The sequence below is a fragment of the Lontra canadensis genome, unplaced genomic scaffold (assembly GCF_010015895.1).
Source record: "Lontra canadensis isolate GAN:19392208 unplaced genomic scaffold, GSC_riverotter_1.0 scaffold40, whole genome shotgun sequence".
NCBI lineage: Eukaryota > Metazoa > Chordata > Mammalia > Carnivora > Mustelidae > Lontra > Lontra canadensis.
The window spans coordinates 16850129-16872159 of NW_022631034.1; the positions used below are offsets into that span (position 1 = coordinate 16850129).

The window sequence follows — 22031 nt, forward strand, 5'->3', positions numbered from 1 at the left end:
ACAAATGAGGAGTCTGAAGGAGACTCATGACCCTGGAGAAAGTGGAATTGAAATGTGAAAATCAGTGTAATGAGAGTGAAGAGTGAGAGATAGGATAGGATTTTGGATTTCAAATGTTGCAGAGGTAGGACTTTGCTGGTTGATGACATTATTGAAGTTTCTAGAAGTGAAGGTGAAGTTGTGGACATGGTATATTAGAGTGGACTAACTGTTGTCACAAGTAGATGAAAAGATGTATAATGGCTTAATTATAGTAGAAGTTTGTTTCTTATTCATGTAAATAGTCCATGGTGGTTGTGGGAGTGTTCTCCTTCTCTATAATTCAAGAACCCAGGGTGATGGAGGCTCTGTCATCTGCAGTCAGATCAAGGTCATCCAGACGTTGACATTCAGTTGGCATAAAGATAAAGAGGAAAGAGAAGTACATGTAAGTAGTTTTATGGGCTGGGTGTTCACAGAAAGAGGTACACATCATCTCTTCATATGTCATTGGCCAGGACATGGTCACACGGCCACACCAAATTGCAAGGAAATCTGAGAGATGTGTAGTTATGTGTCCTGGAAAAAAGAGCAACCAGCCACCCTTCCTACACTTGAGCCTCAAAGTTATTTTTTAAAGCATCTGCTGTTGTGATGCTGCTACTTAGTTTTATTCTTAAGTCCGGAGATAAGTTTCAAAAAGGCTAACTTTATAAAGATAGCTGAAGTGAAAAAGCCTTATCTGACCATACATGGGAAGCCTTCACTTCTAATTCTGTTCCTCGTGTCTATTCTGGTAGGTGTTTTTTTTTTTTTTTTTTTTTTTTAATCTAGGCAGACATCTCTGTAACCCAGTTTCCTCATTTGATGAAGTGAGTTTCATTCTTTTTCTTCATCAGAAATGTGTACAAGGTTTTTTTGGTAATAGAGCCCCTTTATCACACACTTTGTGCCAGTAGCAAATATTAAATAACAGGGAGATACGCATTAAGTCACTGAAGGCATTAGCCCTCACAATGAGCCAAAATGGATTTTGTGTCGAATTTAAGGGCAAGACCCATTTTGCTTCTGACTGTTGCCTTAACAAATGAGGTAAAGACTTCTTTTTGAGCCACATAGATGTATTTTTTTCTATAAACAAGCTGCTTAGTGTTGGTTTTTTAAACTAGGTGAAATCTTCCTAATATGTATATTATCCACCTCATATTATCTGCCAATAGGGATGCAAGGCAGGCACAGCGTCAGCTGAGAGTCATTGGCTGATAATGTTGAGCTCATAGTCACTCCCCTCACATTGAGCTGTGGGGGTGGGGGAGGGGGGGAATTGTAAAGGACACCAAAGAGGAATTTCCTCCCCAGAAGAGAGTTTGTTCCAACAACTATGTGAGGAGATTCAAAGGGTCTTGGTATAGACTGGAGTGGTTCACCATCTTACTTTCCAAAATTATATGGAAGTTGTTCTGAAAACAAACTCTGTGTCTTGGTAAGGAAAGATCCTTTAAGGAAACATGATGAATTACTACAGAGTACTAGGTGTGCCTCAAAATGCATCCCCCGCTGATATTAAGAAGGCTTACCACCAGTTAGCTCTTCAGGTACATCCAGACAAGAACCCAGAAAACAGGGAGGCAGCTGAGGAGAAATTCAAACGAGTAGTAGAAGCCTATGACATCTTGTCTGATGCCAAGAAACGCAACAACTATGACAAGTCCAAAGAGAACCACATCAAAATGGAAAATACAGGTGACTGCAGAGACAAAAACTGCTTGAAAGAGAAACCACAGTTTAAGAGGCCACACTCTGGCTTTCAAAATGTCTTTGAAGATGGAGACTTCTTAGGAGATTGTTTTTCCACTGGTCATGTGGGTAAGGCCAGGAGATTTCACTCCTCCTTCTTTGATGTCATCCCCATATTGGACACAGGATTTTCCACATTTGTATCCCTGGGCTCTAGACCAAGTCCCTCTTCCTCTGGGACATTAGTACCCTTTGTAAGCAGTGGAATGGGAAACTTCAGACTGGTCACCACTTGTAGCCAGATAGTGAATGGCAAGAGAGTTGTTACAAAGAAAGTCCTAGAAAATGTGAGAGGGAAAACTGAAGTGGAAAAGGACAGCCCATTTCATCAAATTCCTCCACATCATGGGTAAGGAGTCTGTGCTTTGTTCTTTCATAGCGAGACTTTCCTGTAAGGATGGTGAGTCTGATGCTTATCAAAGACAGAATTGGAATCTAAGAGTGTGTTGAACTAGAATGGACAGAAGTCAGCTTAGTCCAAACCTCTTGTTTCACAGAGGAAAGAAATAATGGGCCAGATGATACACAAGAAACTAAGAAGCAGCAGAGTTTGGCTTTCATCCCATCTTCTGTTTCTAATTGAGCCTTCTTTTCCTCTGCACTATATTTGGGACAGCAGAGACCACCCCACAAGTATGGCCTTCTGGGTTAGTTGCAGGGCCCTCCTATCAGAAAGCCCACTGACTTCTCTCTGACTTTTTCACTGTCCCTCCTTGCTATTAACCAGTTTCCTCTTTCTTGACAGCCACTGTTTTTCTCTTCGTCGTACCTCATCATTCCAATTGGCCATATAACAATCTCAATTGAAAGAGCTATCAAGGTGTATTAGCATTTGTAGAGAGAAAGAGTGAAAAGTAAAAGGGTTAAGAGTTTTTTAAATAGAGACTTTTTAAAATAGCTAGCATTTATTGAGTACTTGGTAGATATCAGGCATTCTACTTCACCTGTGTTATCTCAATAATCCTTTCAGCAGTGAAATACAGTAGCTACTTTTCCTCCATCATATAGATAAGGAAATGAGGCTGAGAGAGATTAATAACTTGCCTAGGTCCCACCTAATAAGCAATAAAATAATGTCTTTCTCTAAAACACATGCTTCTCTACTGAGCTATAATATCTAAGGATCCCACTCATTTATTTTTACATCTTGGGTCTTGCTCTCATTGGAAATTTACACATACCATTTCTAAACCTTACTTCCATGCATGAGTACTTGCTGGAACTTATTAAGTAGGCAAAGATTTTTTGCATAAATATTCTTGTCCAACAGGTACTTGGTTACTCTTACATGAAGATAGAAACTGAAACTGACAAATGATTATCCCTAACACAGGGAGGTAAACAGGATCCCAAGATGGTGAACTCTCTTTTTGTTTTGACTTTAATCATAACGTACATGCTAAATCATGGGATTTTTTAATATTTATTTAACTGGATCTGGTCACCCTCCAACCCCTTCATTTATGCTAATAAACAGACTGGGGTACAGAGGAGTGGTTACTTGTGGAAAATTACTGATGGAGTCTGCATCAGAAACTCTGTCTTCCATTTCCCAGTCTCATGCTCATTCTAGTACACCATGCTGACTGGCAAAATTTGGATTTCATTTGCATCTCAATCTTTTATAGAAGTTATGTAACAAATGATTCGCTTCCTTAATCAAGGAACTTTTCTGTGTTTGCAGTTTTTATGAGACAAATTTTTGATGTAGTCTTGAGCTTTTTTAATCTCACCGAATTTTCTGAACTTGAACAGGAATACGCCTACATCCCTCTGGCAAAGGGTAGCATTCAGGCAGGGAGCACACTTCCAGAAAGGAAGCAGTAGATGGATTTGGAATTGGAACACATCCTGTTCTTGCTGCTTACTAGTCATTGAGAACCTCCTGTCTGTCAGGCACTGTACTAGGTGCCTTACGTGAATGAATCATTTCTAATCTGTAGAATCCTTCAGGGGTTTATTTTCATTTTGCAAGTGAGGAAACTGAGGCTCAGGAAATTCAGGTCCTTTGTGCAGGCTCACACAATAAGTTGTGGAGAGACAAGGTTCAGACTGCAGTTTGTTTGACCTGGAAGCTCACATTTCCATCATTTTGTGTTCTACTGCCATTCATCTGAGCTGCTGTAGTCAGTCATGACCAAAGAGGAATGTTTTGTTGTATATATGAGTTATATTCATTTCCAGTTTTTAAAATGAGGATTTCCAGATGGAGCTTTCTTTTACCAGCCCTAGTGTGAGGTGAACTGCAGTATGGCTACTGAACAAAGGGAAAAAATCAAATTGGAGCATGAAACTTGATTTTCCATTTTGTCTTAAATAAAATCCAAATTTCAGCATTTTTCACAGACAACTTGGCTTTTGACAGAAATGCTGAGTTGTAGAAGGACTTTTTTTTGCCAGCAAAGATTAAAAAAAAAAAAATTCGGTTAGTCAAGGAAGTTTTCTTGTTGTGTAGAAATGAAAGCAGTGTCATCTCTTCCTGATGCCCATTTAAAATACGTAGGAAATTAAGTATGAGCAAACAACAACAAAGGAAAGAAGGAGAGCAGGAAGGGTTTTGCTGTTTTTTTAAAGTGTTATAAGTGAGTACATCTTCATCTCAGTCAATCTAAGATAGATGGGAGCTTTGAAGGAACCTGTGATTCAGATTCCTGTGACCTCATAGTGCCTTCAGAACTGCTAGAGTGGTTTCCGCATGTCATAAGCTCCTCTGCCAATTCTCATCCTTACAGCTTTAACTGATGGGCAGTCTTTGCGCTTACTAGCTGCGTAAGGAGAAGAAAATATTTTAGATTTAGAAAGTCAAATCCTTTGTCCTTAAATAATTTTCCAGTCTGCCCTGTCAACTAACTGCTTTTTTATGCACCATGTTTTTGAATAGTTGTCTCTCACAAATTAATGTGAGACTTTTTTTTTTTCTAGTTGCCAGCAAAATAAAGGTTTCCAGAGTTCAAAAACACCAAAAAGCAGTTAGAAGTAATTCCTTGCCCTTCTGCTCTGGTTCATGGTAGGTGGTTGACAAATGACATGAGGACCATGGGCCTGTTGAGGAACAATAAGTGATTATATAACTCATAGCTCAGGAAGCATTTGTGAAAGTAGTATCTTATGGAATCCCATCAGAAACCCCCAAATCCCCACATTACCAACTGATGAGACAGAGGAGGAAGGGATTTACCCAAAGTCACAAAGTTGGTATTTTTCTCTTTTCTTTTCTTTTCTTTTCTTTTCTTTTCTTTTCTTTTCTTTTCTTTTCTTTCTTTCTTTCTTTCTTTCTTTTCCTTTTCCAGTGATCCTTGATCCTTTTCCTTCCTTCCTTCCTTCCTTCCTTCCTTCCTTCCTTCCTTCCTTCCTTCCAAGATTTTCATTTATTTATTTAACAGAAAGAGAAAGAGAGAGGGCACGAGCAAGGGGAGCAGTAGGCAGAGGGAGAAGCAGGCTCCTGGCTGAGCAGGGAGCCTGACATGGAACTCGATCCCAGAATCCTGGAATCATGACCCAAGCCAAAGGCAGACACTCAACTGACTGAGTCACCCAGGCATCCCAAAGTGGGTGTTTCTTCAGCCCGTGAGCCCAGTGGTGGTTCTCCACACACAGAGACATACAAAGCACATTTTCTTTATAGCCTGGCAAAACACAAGGGAGTTTGGAAGAATGGCTTTCTTGGGGTCAGTGTAGGAAAGAGTCACAGTTTTGTGTAGTTGCAATTATACCCCTGTCTCCTTATCTGTCCATCATGGGGGAGATGGGTACAGACATATGTCTGTACAGACAAGTCGATGCTTACCAAACATGCACAGCTGGTCCATCTCTTGAGCCCAGGCCCCCTAAGAGCCAGCTCACTTGTCCCACGATAAAAAATAATAAAAATCAGGTGGTATTCAGCAAGCTTCTCAGCGATCCCTTTCCAGAAGTTCCAAACTACTTTCTGTATTTGGGATCCATATCCCTTTCATGAAAAGCCTGTTTATATTTTACCCCAAAAGCTTTGTGGTCTCCAGGGAACTCTGGTTGGGTACCTGAAGGGAGTGGGAAGTGGATTCTGAGAGAGCAGGGGCAGAGCCCTGCCCGTCACTACCTTCACTACCTGAATCTTGAGGATCCATTAAGAGGAAGTATGGTAGGTTGATTTTCAGGTTGAGACAGGATGGTTCTTCTTTTAAAGGACAGGAAAGAAGTTCACAGAGAGTGAATCATTTTTCCATTGCCCGTTGTTGTAATTGGCAAGATTCTGGAATACCGAGTCATCTATGACCCCACTGGTTCACCTATATACACATATTTACTTCCAAGTGTCAAGAGAAACACCAAGGCATTACGGAGAGAACATCAGCTGTGGTTTTAGGCAGATGATTTCCAATCCTCTGTTTTCCTTGCCTAACTTCTTGATCTTAGGCATGTTAACTTCTCGCCTTGGTCCTTAGTTTGCCTGTAAAATCTGATAATACCTGCCTGCCCTAATTTATAGAGTTGTTTTAGGAGTTAAGTACACAGAAATTTTGCACAAACTTCAATACATTTTATAAAAGGAAAGAGTCATTATTTCTTTCAGAAACAATATCTCTGACCCTTACAGATATATGTGCCAAGCCTGCCATCATTTTTTTAAGATGAGACTTTAGGGATGTGGTCTTGAAAACAAGATCCGCTATGGATTATATTTAATCCAAAAATAAAAGTGAAAGATGGAACATAAAAATAGAGGAGTCCATTTTTTCCATTTGACCCAAGTGAAAAAGTAATGTTTTTAGCTTGAGGACAATCAATATGTCTTTTTCCTTTGAACTTTTTTTGTTCTTCATTATCCTTGAGCTTTTGGACTCAGTGTTGGTTTTACCGTCTTCTTCCATTATAGGAAATTGATGGAAAATCCCTGCTATTGATGACAAGAAATGATGTGTTGACGGGACTTCAGTTAAAACTGGGGCCTGCTCTGAAAATCTACGAGTATCATGTAAAACCTCTGCAGACAAAGCATCTAAAGAACAACTCTTCATAGTACAGTCAAATTGGGGTCTTAGACCTCAAAAAATACATAATGATATAATTTAGTTTCATGTGATGAAACTTTGTAAACAGAATACATACATGTGTATATGTAAAGAATTTCAGTCAAATGAAACGTTATCCTATGGGATAGACTAGGCAATCCATCGGCTGACCTGAACTCAGCCAGGAGGAGCAAGGATGACTTGTGGACAGCATGGTTTTCCTGGTGGAGCCTGTCAAACAGAGTTATCTTTGACATGGTTGGACACCCCTCCCCACCAAAGGGGTTTTCTTCAGATTGCTTTCCCAAAATCCTTGAAAAAGTGTTGAATGGAATGATCTTCTGGTTACAGATGTAGAGATGAAAGACCAGAAAACTTAGGGGAGGGGAGAAAAGAGAGAGTTGCTGTCTCCCTTGAATCCCTCTGCTCCTTAGAGTTTGTGTTATTTGGATGGAATTGCCGACACCCTCTTTTATAGAGGGTCTTTCACTTGACCTTATTAAGGTTTCACTGGGATGTACCGTGATGTTTGAGAGGAACGTGCATCATGGCCCCTGCAGGAGCAGAACCTCTGAAAAGAGAAACTCTGTTTTGTCTTGGGGATCGCCATCCATATTTAGCTTTTTTCACAGGGGATAATGATATTTTCTGCATAGATTTACTTTCAAATTGGTTCTTTGTTTCCGAAGAAGAAAGGATTTTTTCACTTTATGGTTTGTATTTATACTGATTTGTTTCTGAAGGAATTTGCCGAGAGTTATAGATCAAAAAGCCTTGTTACTAGTACAGAATATTTTTATATATATTCCTTCATGATGGTGTAATATTTTTTTAATTGCTCTGATGCTTTATTTGATTCTTGGTTTGAGTACTTGTTTTTAAGAACTTGAAAAAAGTGAGCTTGCTACATCTCTGTTCAAAGAGACATTTGTTCAAATCTCTGTGTGTCAATGCCTTGTTGAATTGGTGCTTTGTGGTTGCAATAAAGCATTGCTTCAGTTTATTGCCAGTGTCTGTTTGATCTTTTCTGCTTGGTCGCCTCTTCAATTGGGATTAAGGATTAAGGTTATTTTTCAACACCATGGAAAGAAAGTTAAGCCTAAAAAAACAAAACAACAACAACAACAACTTTAGAAATATAAAACATTTTGATCTATTTATGGGCTTATCTTCTTTATAAACTGCATTGTTCAAGTAGGCCTTGTTCCTTCTCTTGCCCCATCCAAAAACCAATTTTAGGTATAATTTTAGCCAAAGAATAATAATAATTCTTCTTCTTCTTCTTTTTCTTTCTCCTCCTCCTCCCATTCTTCTTCTCTTCCCCCTTTCCCTTCCCCCCCCTTCTTCTTCTTGTTTTTTACTGTACGCTAGTGGAGGGTCATGAATTTCTGAAAATTTTGGTGAAAGCTATGTACTTTCCCTCCAGGCAAAAGCTCATATTCCCACATATAAAACTTTGCAGAGCTGATGGACTCCCCGAAGTTCTTCTGTCTTCCCCTTCCTCAAGTTAAGAGCCACTATGTTAGAGAGTGTTAAAATTCAGTCTCCTGTGAAGATAATTTCTCTAAAGAACAGAAAATCTGAAGATGAGAGTGAAAAAAAAAAAAAAAAACAAAACAAAACAGGAAATGGTGTAATGAGTGGAGTTGAAAAATGCATTCCAAATTAATTCAATTATGGAGTGTAAGGAGTGTCTGAAATTTAAGTAATGCTTTGTTTTGCATGATAAGTGGGAGAAGGGGTTACAAAAGAGACATTTTCCATCCCCATGTTCTCACAGTCTACAAATCATGCAAAACTAAAAGGCAGGGGCACCTGGGTGCCTCAGTGGGTTAAGCCTCTGCCTTCAGCTCAGGTCATGATCTCAGGGGCCTGGGATCCAGCTCCACATCAGGCTCTCTGCTCAGCGGGGAGCCTGCTTCCTCCTCTCTCTCTGCCTGCCTCTCTGCCTACTTGTGATCTCTGTCTGTCAAATAAATAAACAAAATCTTTACAAAAAAAAAAAAAAAACCTAAAAGGCCGAATATATTTATGTACTGTGGGGAGCAGTACTGATAAAAAGTGAGAAGTGTAATTGCTGGTGATGCAGGCCAGAGAGAAGGAACTCGGGATACAACAGAAGGAAGATGGGATGAAGAACTGAATTCATCCCTCTGAAAGACTTTCCCACAGGTGAAATAGTGATGATGTGTGATCCTTCTCTGCCTCTATGGGATAGCATGAGAATGTCTCTGCGCTACTTCTGTTCATGCACCTGATACTTTATATATGAGTCTGGAAAAATATGACTATAATCTAAAACTGCCTCCCTGCCCTCACCCCCACCCTGCCAAGTAAGATAAACAAGACAGAAGGGTGTCTTCATGAAAAACATCCAGGGAGACCAGAGATGGCATGGCCCTCCATGATGTTAGGGATTCCTCCTACCCTTTTGCTCCATCATGCATGCGACTTATTCTCAGAATCCTTTCATGGCCCAAGATGACTGCTTTAGCTCTCCCCATCACCACTTGACTTCTAATCTTTCCAGCAGGAAAAAGAAAAGAGGAAAGGAACATACCTCCTCCCTCTAAAGACACTTCCAAGAAATTGCACATACTTCCCCTTATAGCTTGTCCAGAATTCAATCACATTGCCACACTGAAGCTGCAAGGGGCTTGAAATATTCTTTTCCTTAGAACCCATGGGTCCAACTAACAAAAGTCCCATTATTCTACAAATAAGGGAGAAGAGATATTAGAGGACAATGTCCTGTCACCACCATCAGCTGGCCATTGAATACTTGGAGCAAATGTTGCTGAAAGTATGTTTTTAGTTGTATTTTTCTCTAGATTTGAACTTGGGCTTATACTCCCTTCAGTCCCTGGATGCTTTTATCCTGTCACCTCTCACAACTACCAGAAGTCTTGTTCCCTAACCCCAACCTGACTCAACTAAGCTTTAGGCCCAGGCTACTCCATACATGCTTGTCAGGGAAGGGGAAAAGGAAAGGAAAAGAAAATATCTTAATTGAAAAGCAAACTGAAAAGAATCAAATCATTTCTTCTTAGCCCTTTGTTGACAGCTTTCAGGCAAAATTAGCAAACTAAAGATAGTGTGCCTTTCATACCTCCAGAATAATGCCTTGGCAATAACTGAGGGTGCTTTCTGCCCCTCCCCACCCCCAATTCAGGGGAAAGGAAGTGTTATCAAAACAAGAGGCTAGAAGTACTTGAAATTCAGCAGGTAGGCAGCCTTTGTCTCCAAACAGCCCTAAAACCAGAAATGTCTGAGTCCTTTCTGATCACACCAGGTTTCTATTCCTGTGATCTGGGCCTGCAGCTAGTAGCAAATACCCACAGACATGGGAAGCACCTCATAAGCATAAGTGGGAATGAGCACACCTTCGTGCCAATATATTTCATGTGAGAATTGTTTAATGTTGAATTTGATTATTCTCAACTGGAGGAGCAGACAGGATATCAAAATCGTGAGGGATTTAAGAAAAAAATTGCCCCTCCACCTCTCTTCCCCACTCCATGTTTTAGCCTTGGATTCAGACTCCACAAAGGACCTGTAATGAATTGATTTGAAGGCAAGGTCACACACTGGTCTCTTTTAGTGGAATCTAAGCTGACATTTTCTTCGGCCAGTGCAGTATGTGTGTGTTCTTATGACTACATTTGCATTCTTCTAGGTGAGGCTGAAAGCTCCAATTTATTACAATCTTTTTAATTCCCTAATACCTTGCAGCCAGCAACTGCACTCTTTTACATTGTCATTATAAGGTATGTGAAATTTAGACTGCTGATGGAGGGCAAGGACCATACAGAGAGCCTCCTTAGCATAAGTTAATTCAGGAACTAGCACTTACCAGTAGATTTAGTTGAAAAGAAAATAAGGTGGCATAGTGCATCAGAATGTGCAGCAGATTTGAGCATCATTTTTTATACTTAATGGACATGACGAATATGAATGATCTTCATATTCAGAAAGAAGTTGGTGTCCGTCTCCTTGTTCTCTACTCAACAAATACCCTATGTGAGCATGGTTTCTGTCCCTCTAAGCTTAGCATCCACAGTCAGGGGAACATACTGTCCTTCCATTGCATTAGAGAAATAGATCTTAGAAGAATTTAATTTGGAAAAGTCTAATGACCCTCAGTTACCCAACCACTCCTATATTTGGAAGCCAAATGCAAAGAGTACTTACTGGTAGTGATCCATCTGCCTTTTGACGGTCATTGCAAATGGGATCTGCAGGGGTCAGGTCTGGGCACAGAGCCATTAAGTGTTTTCTGTAATGATTTGGAAGATGAAGTTAAATGTTCAGAGAGCTGACTGCTGTAGGACAGATATGTTTCTTTGGAGAAAACTTGATAATTCTGCTTCTAAACCAGGAGCAGAAGCCACAGGAAGGAAAGAGAAAGCATTGGGTACACTAATGAGCAGCTCGTTAGTTTCAAGCTGCAGCTCCATAGGCAAGTAAATAGTCTGGGTACTGTTTCTGGCCAGTCTTGGCAGTTCTACACCGAAAGAAAGAGATTAAAACGATCACGTCTCAGGTTATTTGGTGACTGTAGCTGTGTTATATCTTTGTGAACCTCAAGAAAGAAGTTATGTCCAGCCTAACACTGGGGCAGAATAATGTAGGACCCTGTGAGTAAAAGCAAGAGGAGTCTTTGGCTACCCACGAGTAGGAAGCTAGGCTGATGTTTCTTTACCTCAGGTAGGCAGAGTGTTCCTGTCTACTATTATCTTTAGGGAGACATCAGGAATGCTGGGGATGCCAGCCAATCTCCAAATAGAACATGTGCTCCACTTCCACAGAATAAGTGTCTGGGAAGAGCTACCACATTTACCATAGCAGAGGTTAGGAAAGAGGTGTCAGTAACACCGCACGTACTTGTTACCTGTAGGGCAGGCCATGGCCTGGGGAAGCAAGATCTAGAAACAACAAAATAAGGGAGCAAGATAAAACATGCTCTCATCTAAGACTTTGAGATCACAGAACTTCGAGACCTTAAGCTTCCAGAAAAGTCAGGTAGAGCAACCAAGGAGATATCTTCCACAAGTTTCTCCAGTTCTGTCATCCGTGGGGCAGAGACATCTATGGCAACATTTGCAAGTTAAATGTCTTCTTTCTAAATTAAAGATAACAGATTCTTTCAGTAAATTGTGTTCCATTTCCTTTTTCAATGGGCTACACTCTATTTTTACATGCTGGGAAATATACAATTTGGAAATAAAGCTGTAAAACTCGTCAGATTATAAACATATTTTGAGAGAAACTCAGTAAAACCTTCAAGCAACTAGCAGTTCCTGCCTTTAAGAATTAGTGTTTGGCCCAGGATGTTAACTACAATGGAATTAAAATATAAATAAATACATTCATACATACATATAAATAAATAAGAAGTAGTGTTTGGGACAGTGTTCTCCCTCCTACACCAGAACCCAATGACCCCAGTTGAGATACACTCTGCCATAGTGGGTGGGAACACTGAGGCTGCTCCACGTAGATCTCCACATAGATCCACAGCCCTGTCATTTACTAGATATGGGAACTCCGGTAGGTGTATGGCTTTCTTGGCCTCAGGGTCCTCACCTATTCTCTAGTGCAGAGACAGAGACAGCATAGAGCAACACTTGCCTGTCACTGTCCAATAAATATATAATGTCATATATACATATATATAAAATAAATATATAGTATATAATAAATATAACTTTAAATGTGTCATTTAAAATTTTCTAGTAGTCACATTTTTAAAAGTAAAAAATAAAACAGGAAAATTAAATAATCTAATCTGCTAAATCCAAAATATTACCATTTCCATACATGATCAATATCAAAATTACTGATATAATTTACAATCTTTCTAAGGTATGTCTTCAAAAGCCACTGTGTATTTGACACTTACAGCACATCTCTATCAGGATAGAACAGCTCAAGTGTATCATTTAAGATTAGTTTCAGTGGAAAACGTAGGTAACAATGACTTAGGCAAGTAGAATTTCCCTACTGTGTAGATGAGGTCTGAAGTAAGCAGAGCAGGGTTGGGATAGCCACTCCACAATCATTGGGCCCCAGTGTTTTCCTAGGGTTTTCCTCCACCATCTTCAACACAGAGCTTCCTGTGTGCTCCAAGATGGCTGCTTAAGTGTCCTTTATCACAACTGCATTCTAGCCAAGAAGGAAAGAAGGATACCTATTGTCAGAAGTTGCATACAGCACTTCTACTTGTGTTTCTTGGACAAGAACTTAGTCATTTGGCCATACGTAGCTGCAAGGGGAGATTGGGAGTGTAGTGTTTGTTTCAGACAGCTGCATATTCAGCTAAACAGATAGGAGGGTGGATACTATGGGGAAGATAGTAAGCCTTCCATAATACCAGTCTCAAGATTGATGGAGAATTTAATGAGAGTACATAGTATAGTCATTAGTAGAACAGGAAAAAGGCATTAAAGTATGCTTTTATTACTATGGTCTCACTCCATTTTTCAAGGCCAAACCAGTCACAGAATTAACAAACATATGCTCAACCCAAATACTGTTTATTTGATGCATTCTAAAATTTCTAAAAGAAATAAACAATTATTTTCTCAGGTTCTTGGCTTTGGGGTGGTTCTAGATACTTTATCTTCATGAGGGCACATAAAAGAAAAAAATTTGCATTATTTAAGCTCCATGAAAAAATGTTATGCTGAGTTAAGGGAAATGTGCTGAGCAAAATGCATATAAGTTTTTATTGGTCCCCAAAGGCCTAGAGAAGTTAGTTTGAGGCATTTGGTGAATTCTAAATATATCTCATCCCTAATCCAAAATGAACATTCAATGACATTCAAAATGGTTTTGTGAGACTAATGAAAGGGAGACCTCTGCTACCTTTGTGATTTTAATGAAGACATGTGTGGGTCAATAACAAATATCAAAAAAATTTTTTTTATTTTAAAAATCTAAGTAGATCTGCATTCATTAATTTGAGCCAATTAGGTTGACATCAGTCTGTTTAATTATCTATTTGGGCAGATTTTGTAATGAATTTTTAATGCTAAGGTGACTTCTCCCAGCCACCCTAATGTCCGTAGGTTATTCATCAGCCTTCTGTATGGTGTGCATGCAGAATGCAGAGTAACATTGGCCTAACCCACACAGAGTTAAAAAGGAAAACACTGAAGCTGTGAAGCCACATTGGAGGGGGAAGGGAACACTGGACTATGTATCAGCAGACCTGGGTTCTGATCCCAGATCCTCTACTGACTTACCTGTAAGACCCTGTACAAGTCTCTTAACGTCTGTTGGTTCAATTGCCTATGTAAAATAAGCAAGTCTAGCTAGAAGTTTATTTCAGCAATTTTGATGGTTTTCTAGGAATCAAATAATTTGAGTTAGACGTGTCACTGCTCTCTCCACCATTCAGTGAAAACTCTACAACACTGTCCTGTCCTACAGTTTCTTTTCCCCTTCGTAAATGTCTAAGTTTTCAGTCTGATTGATTCTCTCTTGGCTGTGTAGTGGACTGAGAATAGCTATTTCTCTTGAGAATTGTCACGTTTGCGTTTTGTACAAACCTATAGCTTTAAGTTAAAATTGTTCTCACTGTGTCCCTGGTGGAAGTATCCTCTGTCTAGGAATAGGACCTCTACACAATCAAAGCCTAGAGCCGAGGGGATGAGAAAGCACACATTTCCCAGCTGGGTCACTGGGAGTGATGGTGAGTGGGGCCACCCGTATTTTTACCTTTTGGTTAACAGAGCCGCGTGTTCTACCTTCTAAGGACATAGCACCACATAAGAGTAAAGTATTTAGTGTGAATACCACATCTTGGGGGATGGTGCCCCATCATCACATAGTATCATTTCCAAGCTAGCACCTCAGCTGTACCTTCAAAAGACCATTCTGTTGCCCTTATCAAGTCAGCAGCTTCCAGATGATACAGTATATGATAGCACTAGAGGATCATAAGGTCAGTTACAGACTATCCTATCTCCTTTATTTTAAAGTAGGTCTCATGGTCCCTTGATCTGAATAAGCTTGTGCAGCATTGTGTAAGCCCCTGGATAATGCTGCCAAGTGAGTCCCTGCAGGCAGGAAAAGCAAAGCCATACTCAAAATATGTATCAATTCTAGTTAAGATAAGTCATTGCCCCTTTCGGAGTGAAAGGGGTCCAATGTATACAACTCATTGCCAAGTAGCTGCTTAGTGTTCTCAAGGATCAGTGCCATATCAAGTTCTCACTTGATTTTGGTCTCTACTGCTGGAAAGTTGGGTGTTTGTGAGCAACAGTTATGAACAGTAATAGAAAGTAGAATCTCATGCTTTGGGGCCCATGTATGGCCTCATTCTCTGCTGTCATGGCTACTCTATTCATGAGCTCATTATGTCAGCCAATATTGGGATTACCAGTGACAAAGGCTGACTGACATGAACTGGTCAAGTCATTCTGTCTACTTGATTGGTCGGTGCCTCTTCCATGATTGGTACTCTTTGATAGACATTATGCAATACAAAGATCCTCACGTTTAATGTTCAGTGATTTTTGCCTAGGTCTTAATTTATAAATATCCCTCAGTGACAAAATGGTAAGTCAAAGCATTGAAGGAAGAATTTATTTCTTACATTTCCTGAGAAAAGGGGACATACCATACCATACAGGGCCAGAAGGGAAGCATCTGCTTTTGGTCAGAAAGCAAAAGCAGGGGTGAAGGGAAGGCCTAGAACAGAACCTTTATTGAGGTTTCCATGGAAAGGCAAACCAGGAAAGAGCTTAGGATTGGCTGGTTTGAATAATTCTGTCAGGCTTTGGGGCATAGGGGCTGTCTCTTCTCTAGTTGTCTGGCTTCTAGCCCTGGGTTGACTTATGATAGAAGAAATATTTGCTTGGTGTGTGGATTAGATAAGGGAGGTGGTTGGATCAGACAGGAAAGGAATGCTCCTAAGTAACTTTCCTATCTTTAGGAATTAGCTACCCCTGGGAGGGTCAATATCTCACTAGGTCTGTAAGGACCACCAAGATATCAAAACATCATAAGATACAGGGAATAAAAAGCATGACTAATACATAATAGATCCATTCACAGTCTCTCCCTTCTTCCCAATCTGCCAATCTTTTTCTTCCCAGGAGCCTGACCAACCAAGCTATTTATATATTCTTATATAAATATATATTCTTACCTAGGACCCCTTTTCTTTCCACACTTGTCTTTCTTAGATGACTCTTTGGTGCATTTCCGAAAACTTTATTCCCTGAGAGTATTTACCTTCAGTGCTGTCATAACAGCCATAACAGTGTGAGAGGTGTTGGAGAAACACTGGTGGATGACATGAAGGTCGGGACCCACATAACTTTCTTGTGTCCTCTAGCCCTACTTGTGCCTGATTCCAGATCTATCATTTCCATCTTACAGTGGATTGCTGCTGGTCTCACCAAACTGTAATGCCTAGTGCATTTGGTAGAAACCAGCTCATGATGAATAGCTCTGGCCTCAAAGTCCCTCTATGTCCCGTAAGAGACATTTGTCTTTACCCAGATTCAATAACACACCAGGAGCTATTTATCAAATAGTGAATAATTCTTAACTATAGATGGCATGAGCCAGAACCCTAGGAGTCAATGTTGTAATTTTCATACTGGAGCTTTCTATAAACCCCATACAACATCTTCCTCAGTCAGGTGCATTTCTAAATAGCATCATGTCTACTAATTCATATGGCTGAAACATCAGGAATATTTGCACCCAGCCTGGACCTGCTTTGGGACACACACAAAACTAAAAGACTTTGTCACCCAGTAGATAGATTGGACCAATATTCCCCTTGGAATATCCCAGTAAAATGTGATGCCTCCAAAACACAGAAAGACTACCAGGCACTGTGCATTCTTCTTAGTGGTAGAAAGTTTGAGATGCAATAATGTGCCCTTTGGAAGAGATATCCTGGAACACATATCCTGGAACACCCTAGATCAGAGGTCATGAAACTTTTCCTATTTAGGCCAGAGATTAAATATTGTATGTTTTGTGGGCCAAATAGTCTCTATTACAACTACTCAACACATAAACAATACATAAGCAAATGGCTGTGTTCCAATAAAATTTATTTACAAAAACAGATGATAAGATAGATTTTTCCCACCCCTGTTCTAGACCTAAAAACTTCACTAACATGGTGGACTCCACCGTTTCCTAAGGTACAAGCACCACTTCTTGCTTTTCCAGTTCCATTAACATGATATCATGGGTACAACGAACAAATGTGATGTTCTGTGGAGGGTCCAGATGGTCTAGGTCCCAGATACAAAAAGTAGATTAATGTAGTCCTAGGGCAAGACTATAAATGTATACAGTGGGCCATCCTATGTGAATGGAAAGTGCTTCTATTCTTCCTTCTTGATTTAAAAATCTAATAGGAGGGGGGCACCTGGGTGGCTCAGTCAGTTAAACATCTCTTTGGCTCATGTCATGATCCCAGGGTCCTGGAATCAAGCCCCACATCAGGGTCCCCACTCAGCGGGGAGTCTGCTTCTCCTGCTCCCTTTTCCGCTCCCCCAACTAGGGCTCTCCCTCTCTCAAATAAATAAAATCTTTAAAAAATGAATAAAAATCTAATAGGTTTTGTCCAAAACCCTCAGGATCCAGTCCCATGTATAATCCTTCCACTCTCGTACATAAAATTGTGTGAATCTTTGCCACTCTTAGGGCCTGTAGGCGCCTTCCTCCCTTAGCAGTCGAAGGCATGTCTCTGGCTGGGGTATGATGTAACTTGACCCTGTTTATAGGTCTGGTAGCCTGAAGGGCTCCAAGGAGACATGCAGAAGTCTTTGCACTGCCTTCAAGCAAGGGTGGCAGTGTTAGATTTTAACAGGAAAGAGTAATCTACTTCTGCAGGACCAAAAAATTCAGGGAAATCTGGGAATTCAGGGTTTCTGGTGCATCAATCAGGAGCCTGACCTTGGTGTGTTGACCTCTCAGAACTGAAAAATCAATCTTCCTTGGACCTCTGTTCTTCTTATAATTAAGTCCTAGGCCTGATCCTAATTTTTTTTTCCTGTCATCTGGCTGTAGGTTTTCTTTATATGTTACCAAGGAGGTCTTCTTGCTTTCATGATTTGCATTATATTGGTTAATCATCCTCATCTTTTCATTGTCTTTTTCTTTTTTTTTTTTTTTAAGATTTTATTTATTTATTTGACAGACATAGATCACAAGTAGGCAGAGAGGCAGGCAGAGAGAGAGGGGGCGGGAAGCAGGCTCCCCGCTGAGCAGAGAGCCCCATGCGGAGCTCCATCCCAGGACCCTGGGATCATGACCGGGGCTGAAGGCAGAAACTTTAACCCGCTGAGCCACCCAGGCTCCCCCATTGTCTTTCTTAATGTATTAATGGTTCCTAGCAATATCTAAACAAATTCCATCATCCTTATAATAATTATTACCCCCAATCCTTCAAGCATCCAAGATATTGCCACTGCCAGAGTGTTCCTTTCCTCCAGTATCCCATCCCAATTCACCTCAGGTGATAGTTTTAACAATCACAGAATTACAACATTCCAGGAGCTCATTGCCAGCTGGACAGTGGGCGGTTCAGCTCCCACAACCCCATTTTAGAGCATCCTTCCTAGACACACTCCTAGATCCACAGGTTGGCTTCCCTAAGAGAGGACAGTGAGACCCTGAGATTTTCATGCAGGTTTATTAAGGATCATTCTCTGGAACAATGCCTGTGAGCAGCGAAGGAAGTAGGACTAGGCAGAGGGAGAAGTTGGATTATGACACAGTTTCAACAACGACCTCAGGCAGTTAGGAGCTCTGGGACTGGAGTGTCCCTGCAGAGTTGTCCCGAATGAGGCAGTAAGGTTGAGACTTTGTATCTCTTACACTGACCAGCAATGGATGTGAGCTGCTCCCAGGGGCTGGGTATAAGTTGGGGTGAGGCAGCTTCTTTTAGCCAAGGGCAATTCCTCCAGAGGGACCCAATGATAAGCCTGCAGAGACCAACATTTCTGACATCTGAGTACTTTGGTCCCAAGGGAGATTTGGGTGACGCACACCATCTGTAACAGCAGCTTTACTAGCCATTTTGTGAGCCCAGGGGAAACATTAACACACTATGAGGATAGCAGAGCAGAGGATGGAATGAGCCAGAGACCATGAAGCTATCCCTGAGTGGCCAGATCAATACCGAGACAACCTATCTCTGAACTGTTTAAGTAAACAAGATGTCCTTCCAGTTGAAGACACTCACAACCAAAAACCAAAAACCCTTGCATGCGTTATCTCAGCTAATCCTCAGTTACTCTGTAAGGTAGTTATTTCTATTATACTTATTTCAAAACTATAGAACTAAGGTTTAGGGTTACTTGCCCAAGGTCACACAGCTAGAAACTGGAGAAGCCCAATCTGAAACTTTGCATAATCTAGATCCAAAGTCCATGCTCTTCGCCCTTTTACAGACATCCATGTGACAACTGATCAGGCTGAAAGGGGGATGTGACTGTCCCCCAGATACGAAGGAAACAGTAGCCTATGTGCAGCCGAAGATCCAATAGGCACTAGAAGAGCTGTTCTCAAGAAGCTCACTGTCTGTCCCCTGACTCACTCTCTGGGTTGAGTTGTACCCCTCCTTGCCAAATCCTATGTTCCTGCCTTATTTTTTTGGAACCTGTAATTGTGACCTTATGTGGGAAAAAGGTCTTTGTAGATACTGTTAAGGATCTTGAGATAAAGAAACTACCTTGGGTTATTTGGGTGGGTCCTAAATCCAAGAGGAGACGACAGAAGAGGCAATGTGACCATGGGAGACCAGAGTAGTACAGCCACAAGCCAAGAAACCGAAGAAAGCTGTAAGACCAAGGACAGAATCCCCTCTACACCTTTAAAGCAGGCACAATCCTACCAACACAATGACTTTGGGCTTCTGGCCTCCAGAACAATGAAGGAATACATTTCTGTTGTTATCTACCCCCAAGCTTGTGTTACTTTTTTAGAGCAGCCTCAAGAGGCAAATATACCTGGGGTCCTTCACTTTTATTTATTTATTTACTTACTTATTTGGCAAAATTTGTTTTATTACAGTGGTACAGAACTGAACCTGCAGTTTCTCCAAGGTATACCCACAAAACCCAATTGAAGTTGTTTTTTTAAATTCTTTTTTAATTTAAATTAATTAGCCAAGGTATAGTACATCATTAGTGTTTGAAAACACTTATTTCCCTTTCTTATATAAAGAAATCAGCATGCCTTTCTTCCAAGTTTGGTTGAACATGTTCCTTATGTGACAGATTTCCAATGGAATTCTTCACACTTTAAGGATTGAGAGTGAAATACTTCCACGATGGATGTTGTAAAACCTGTAGAGGCAGGAATGAGCGTTTTTGCTGGGAGGAAGGTCCTTAAACATTCCTTCTCACTAGGATAGCCACAGAATCCAAAAACTTACAGAATTCCTGAGAGATTCCAGGCCAACGGAAGAATAAAAAGTAGCTGAACTCTGAGATAAAGGAGAACAAAGACTATAGAAAATACAAAGAGAATAAGTTTCTAATATTTAGCAGCAGGAAGAACCCAGTGAGTCAGAAGGCTTGAAATCCATGTCTTTAGAAAGAAGCCTTGGTTTCCTCTTGAAATGCAGGCGAGGAAGCAGAAGTTAAAAGGTTTTGCAAAGGAGACTACAAAAGGCAAAAAGCCCAGTCTGTCCCAAGTCTGAAGAGGGAGAGAGAAAAAAAAAAATGTTCTTTCTGGACAAGAGAGCTGGGAGTTTAGAGAGAAGTTCTGATTTCTGTAGTTAAATCTCTCATGTGGTTGAAAAAGGTAAAGTCTGTTTCAATAACAAACAAGAAAAACACTATTTCCAAAGAGTGGTTTCTATTATACTGAGAACAAAAGGAGAAAAAGCAGGTTACTGAAAGGTGAAGAATGGTATGAACTTAAGTCTGACTCTAAAAAGGAGAAAAAATGGAACACATTTTCTGAGCCTGTTTCTGTGAAAAGTTAGGGGATGAAATTTAGAGGATTTCAGCCAAGTCTTTGAATTTTGCCTCCAAAACCACAAGCCTGTGAATGACAGCTGCTCCCTTGAGGGTCTTGAAAACTGCTTCCCAGGCAGAAAATGCGCTGGAGTCACCTGCCTTATGCCGGGACAATACTTGACACAGGGTTGAGGGAGGGATGGGGGAAAGGCAGGGAGGGCGCTATGTAGCAAGTCAGCTTTCCAGAAAAATTGGAACAAAGTCCCCGTAGCCCTTTGTAACGAAATTACCAAGTGTTTTGATACAAATGAGCTCACAGGTGTTTACAGTTCATGGCACTTATAAAACCAGGTGAAACCCCCAGCCTGGTTTTCAGCACATAGTTTACAATTTTAACCACAAGAAAACATTCTTCCCAAAATAGGAATCTGGTCCTTGAAAATTTCACAGAAGACAGGCTTTCCAGCCCCGCACCTGGGACATAACATCCAATAGTTCATTGGTCCATTACGATAAATGTTTTAAGAGCTCAAGAGAAACAAAATGCATGTGAGTACACAGTGGACCCCAGTTTCTAAGGATTCTGCTCTAATATGGATTTCTTCTCTGAAGCAACTACAGTGTTTCTAAAACTTACATGACCAATATAATATCTAGTAAGAAGGGCCTGATTGAGTTTTTTGTTTGCTGTTTGTTTTTAGAAAAAAATCATGTTAAACTCTAAATTGCTCTTCGAACTGGATCATCAAATCAGCCCAGGAATGAAATGTACCAGCTATTTGGCCATGCAAGTGACAGGCTGTAAGCACATTTTGTAACATGAGTATTCAATGTGGCACGAAACTTTCCTTATCAAATTATTTCTTCCTTCTTATCTCATGTTCTTTCCCAGCAGGCAGGAGCCTGTGCATGGCCTCCAGCGTCTTCTAGGGCTCGCTGCTCTCAGACTTCCCATCTCTCATCTCCCTCACAAAGTCCAATCACCATTCCTACTTGGATCTAACATCACATGAAAAGAAGGCAAATATTTAACATTAACATCATTTAATAAACACATATAGAAATTTCTGTGTGTCAGGCATAAATACAAATCACAGCACTTTACAGACATTATCCCGTTTTATCTTCAAAAAAACCTCTGAGATTCTATTCTCACCTCTAATTTACAGAGGAGGATGTTCGTCGTAGAACTAGTAAGAGGTGGATCCAGGAGTGAAGTGAGTTTTTTTAAATGAAACACTACGCCATGCTAGCTTAAGTTATAGTACTAGAACCAGGGGACTGAAGCAGAGTTCTCAAACAATGCTAAGTACTCATA

At 40.5% G+C, this 22031-nt stretch overlaps 2 protein-coding genes across 10 annotated transcripts in view; both read left to right on the plus strand.

Annotated features, from left to right (window-relative positions):
- SAMD13 (sterile alpha motif domain containing 13) overlaps nucleotides 1-7770 on the plus strand; it is a 52441-nt gene extending 44671 nt beyond the window's left edge. For all 6 annotated transcript variants that reach the window (XM_032870247.1, XM_032870249.1, XM_032870250.1 and 3 more), the window contains one exon: nucleotides 6632-7770. In XM_032870247.1, coding sequence (XP_032726138.1) covers nucleotides 6632-6775 — 144 coding nt within the window. In that variant the 3' untranslated portion in view covers nucleotides 6776-7770. The remainder of the gene's footprint in view (nucleotides 1-6631) is intronic.
- On the plus strand, nucleotides 1249-21769 carry LOC116875059 (dnaJ homolog subfamily B member 6-like). 4 transcript variants are annotated; one of them, XR_004384123.1, is made up of 3 exons: nucleotides 15207-15332; nucleotides 21415-21514; nucleotides 21609-21701. XR_004384123.1 is itself a non-coding variant. In XM_032870246.1 (2 exons), the coding sequence occupies exons 1-2, from the start codon at nucleotides 1488-1490 to the stop codon at nucleotides 21724-21726; spliced, it is 756 nt and encodes a 251-aa protein (XP_032726137.1). In that variant the 5' UTR covers nucleotides 1249-1487; the 3' UTR covers nucleotides 21727-21769. The 4 variants fall into 4 exon arrangements, 1 of the variants encoding a protein (XP_032726137.1); XM_032870246.1 differs by lacking the exons at nucleotides 15207-15332; nucleotides 21415-21514 and adding an exon at nucleotides 1249-2125 and having other exon boundaries at nucleotides 21609-21769; XR_004384124.1 differs by lacking the exon at nucleotides 21415-21514 and having other exon boundaries at nucleotides 21606-21693.
- Nucleotides 21770-22031: the final 262 nt, after the last annotated feature.

Bases quoted from the DNA above. Each gene is read 5' to 3' on its own strand.
- LOC116875059 (XM_032870246.1), top strand. From the start codon at position 1,488: ATGATGAATTACTACAGAGTACTAGGTGTGCCTCAAAATGCATCCCCC. The intron at 2,126-21,608 runs GTAAGGAGTCTG...CTTTCCCAGCAG, and splicing joins CAAATTCCTCCACATCATGG to GCAGGAGCCTGTGCATGGCC.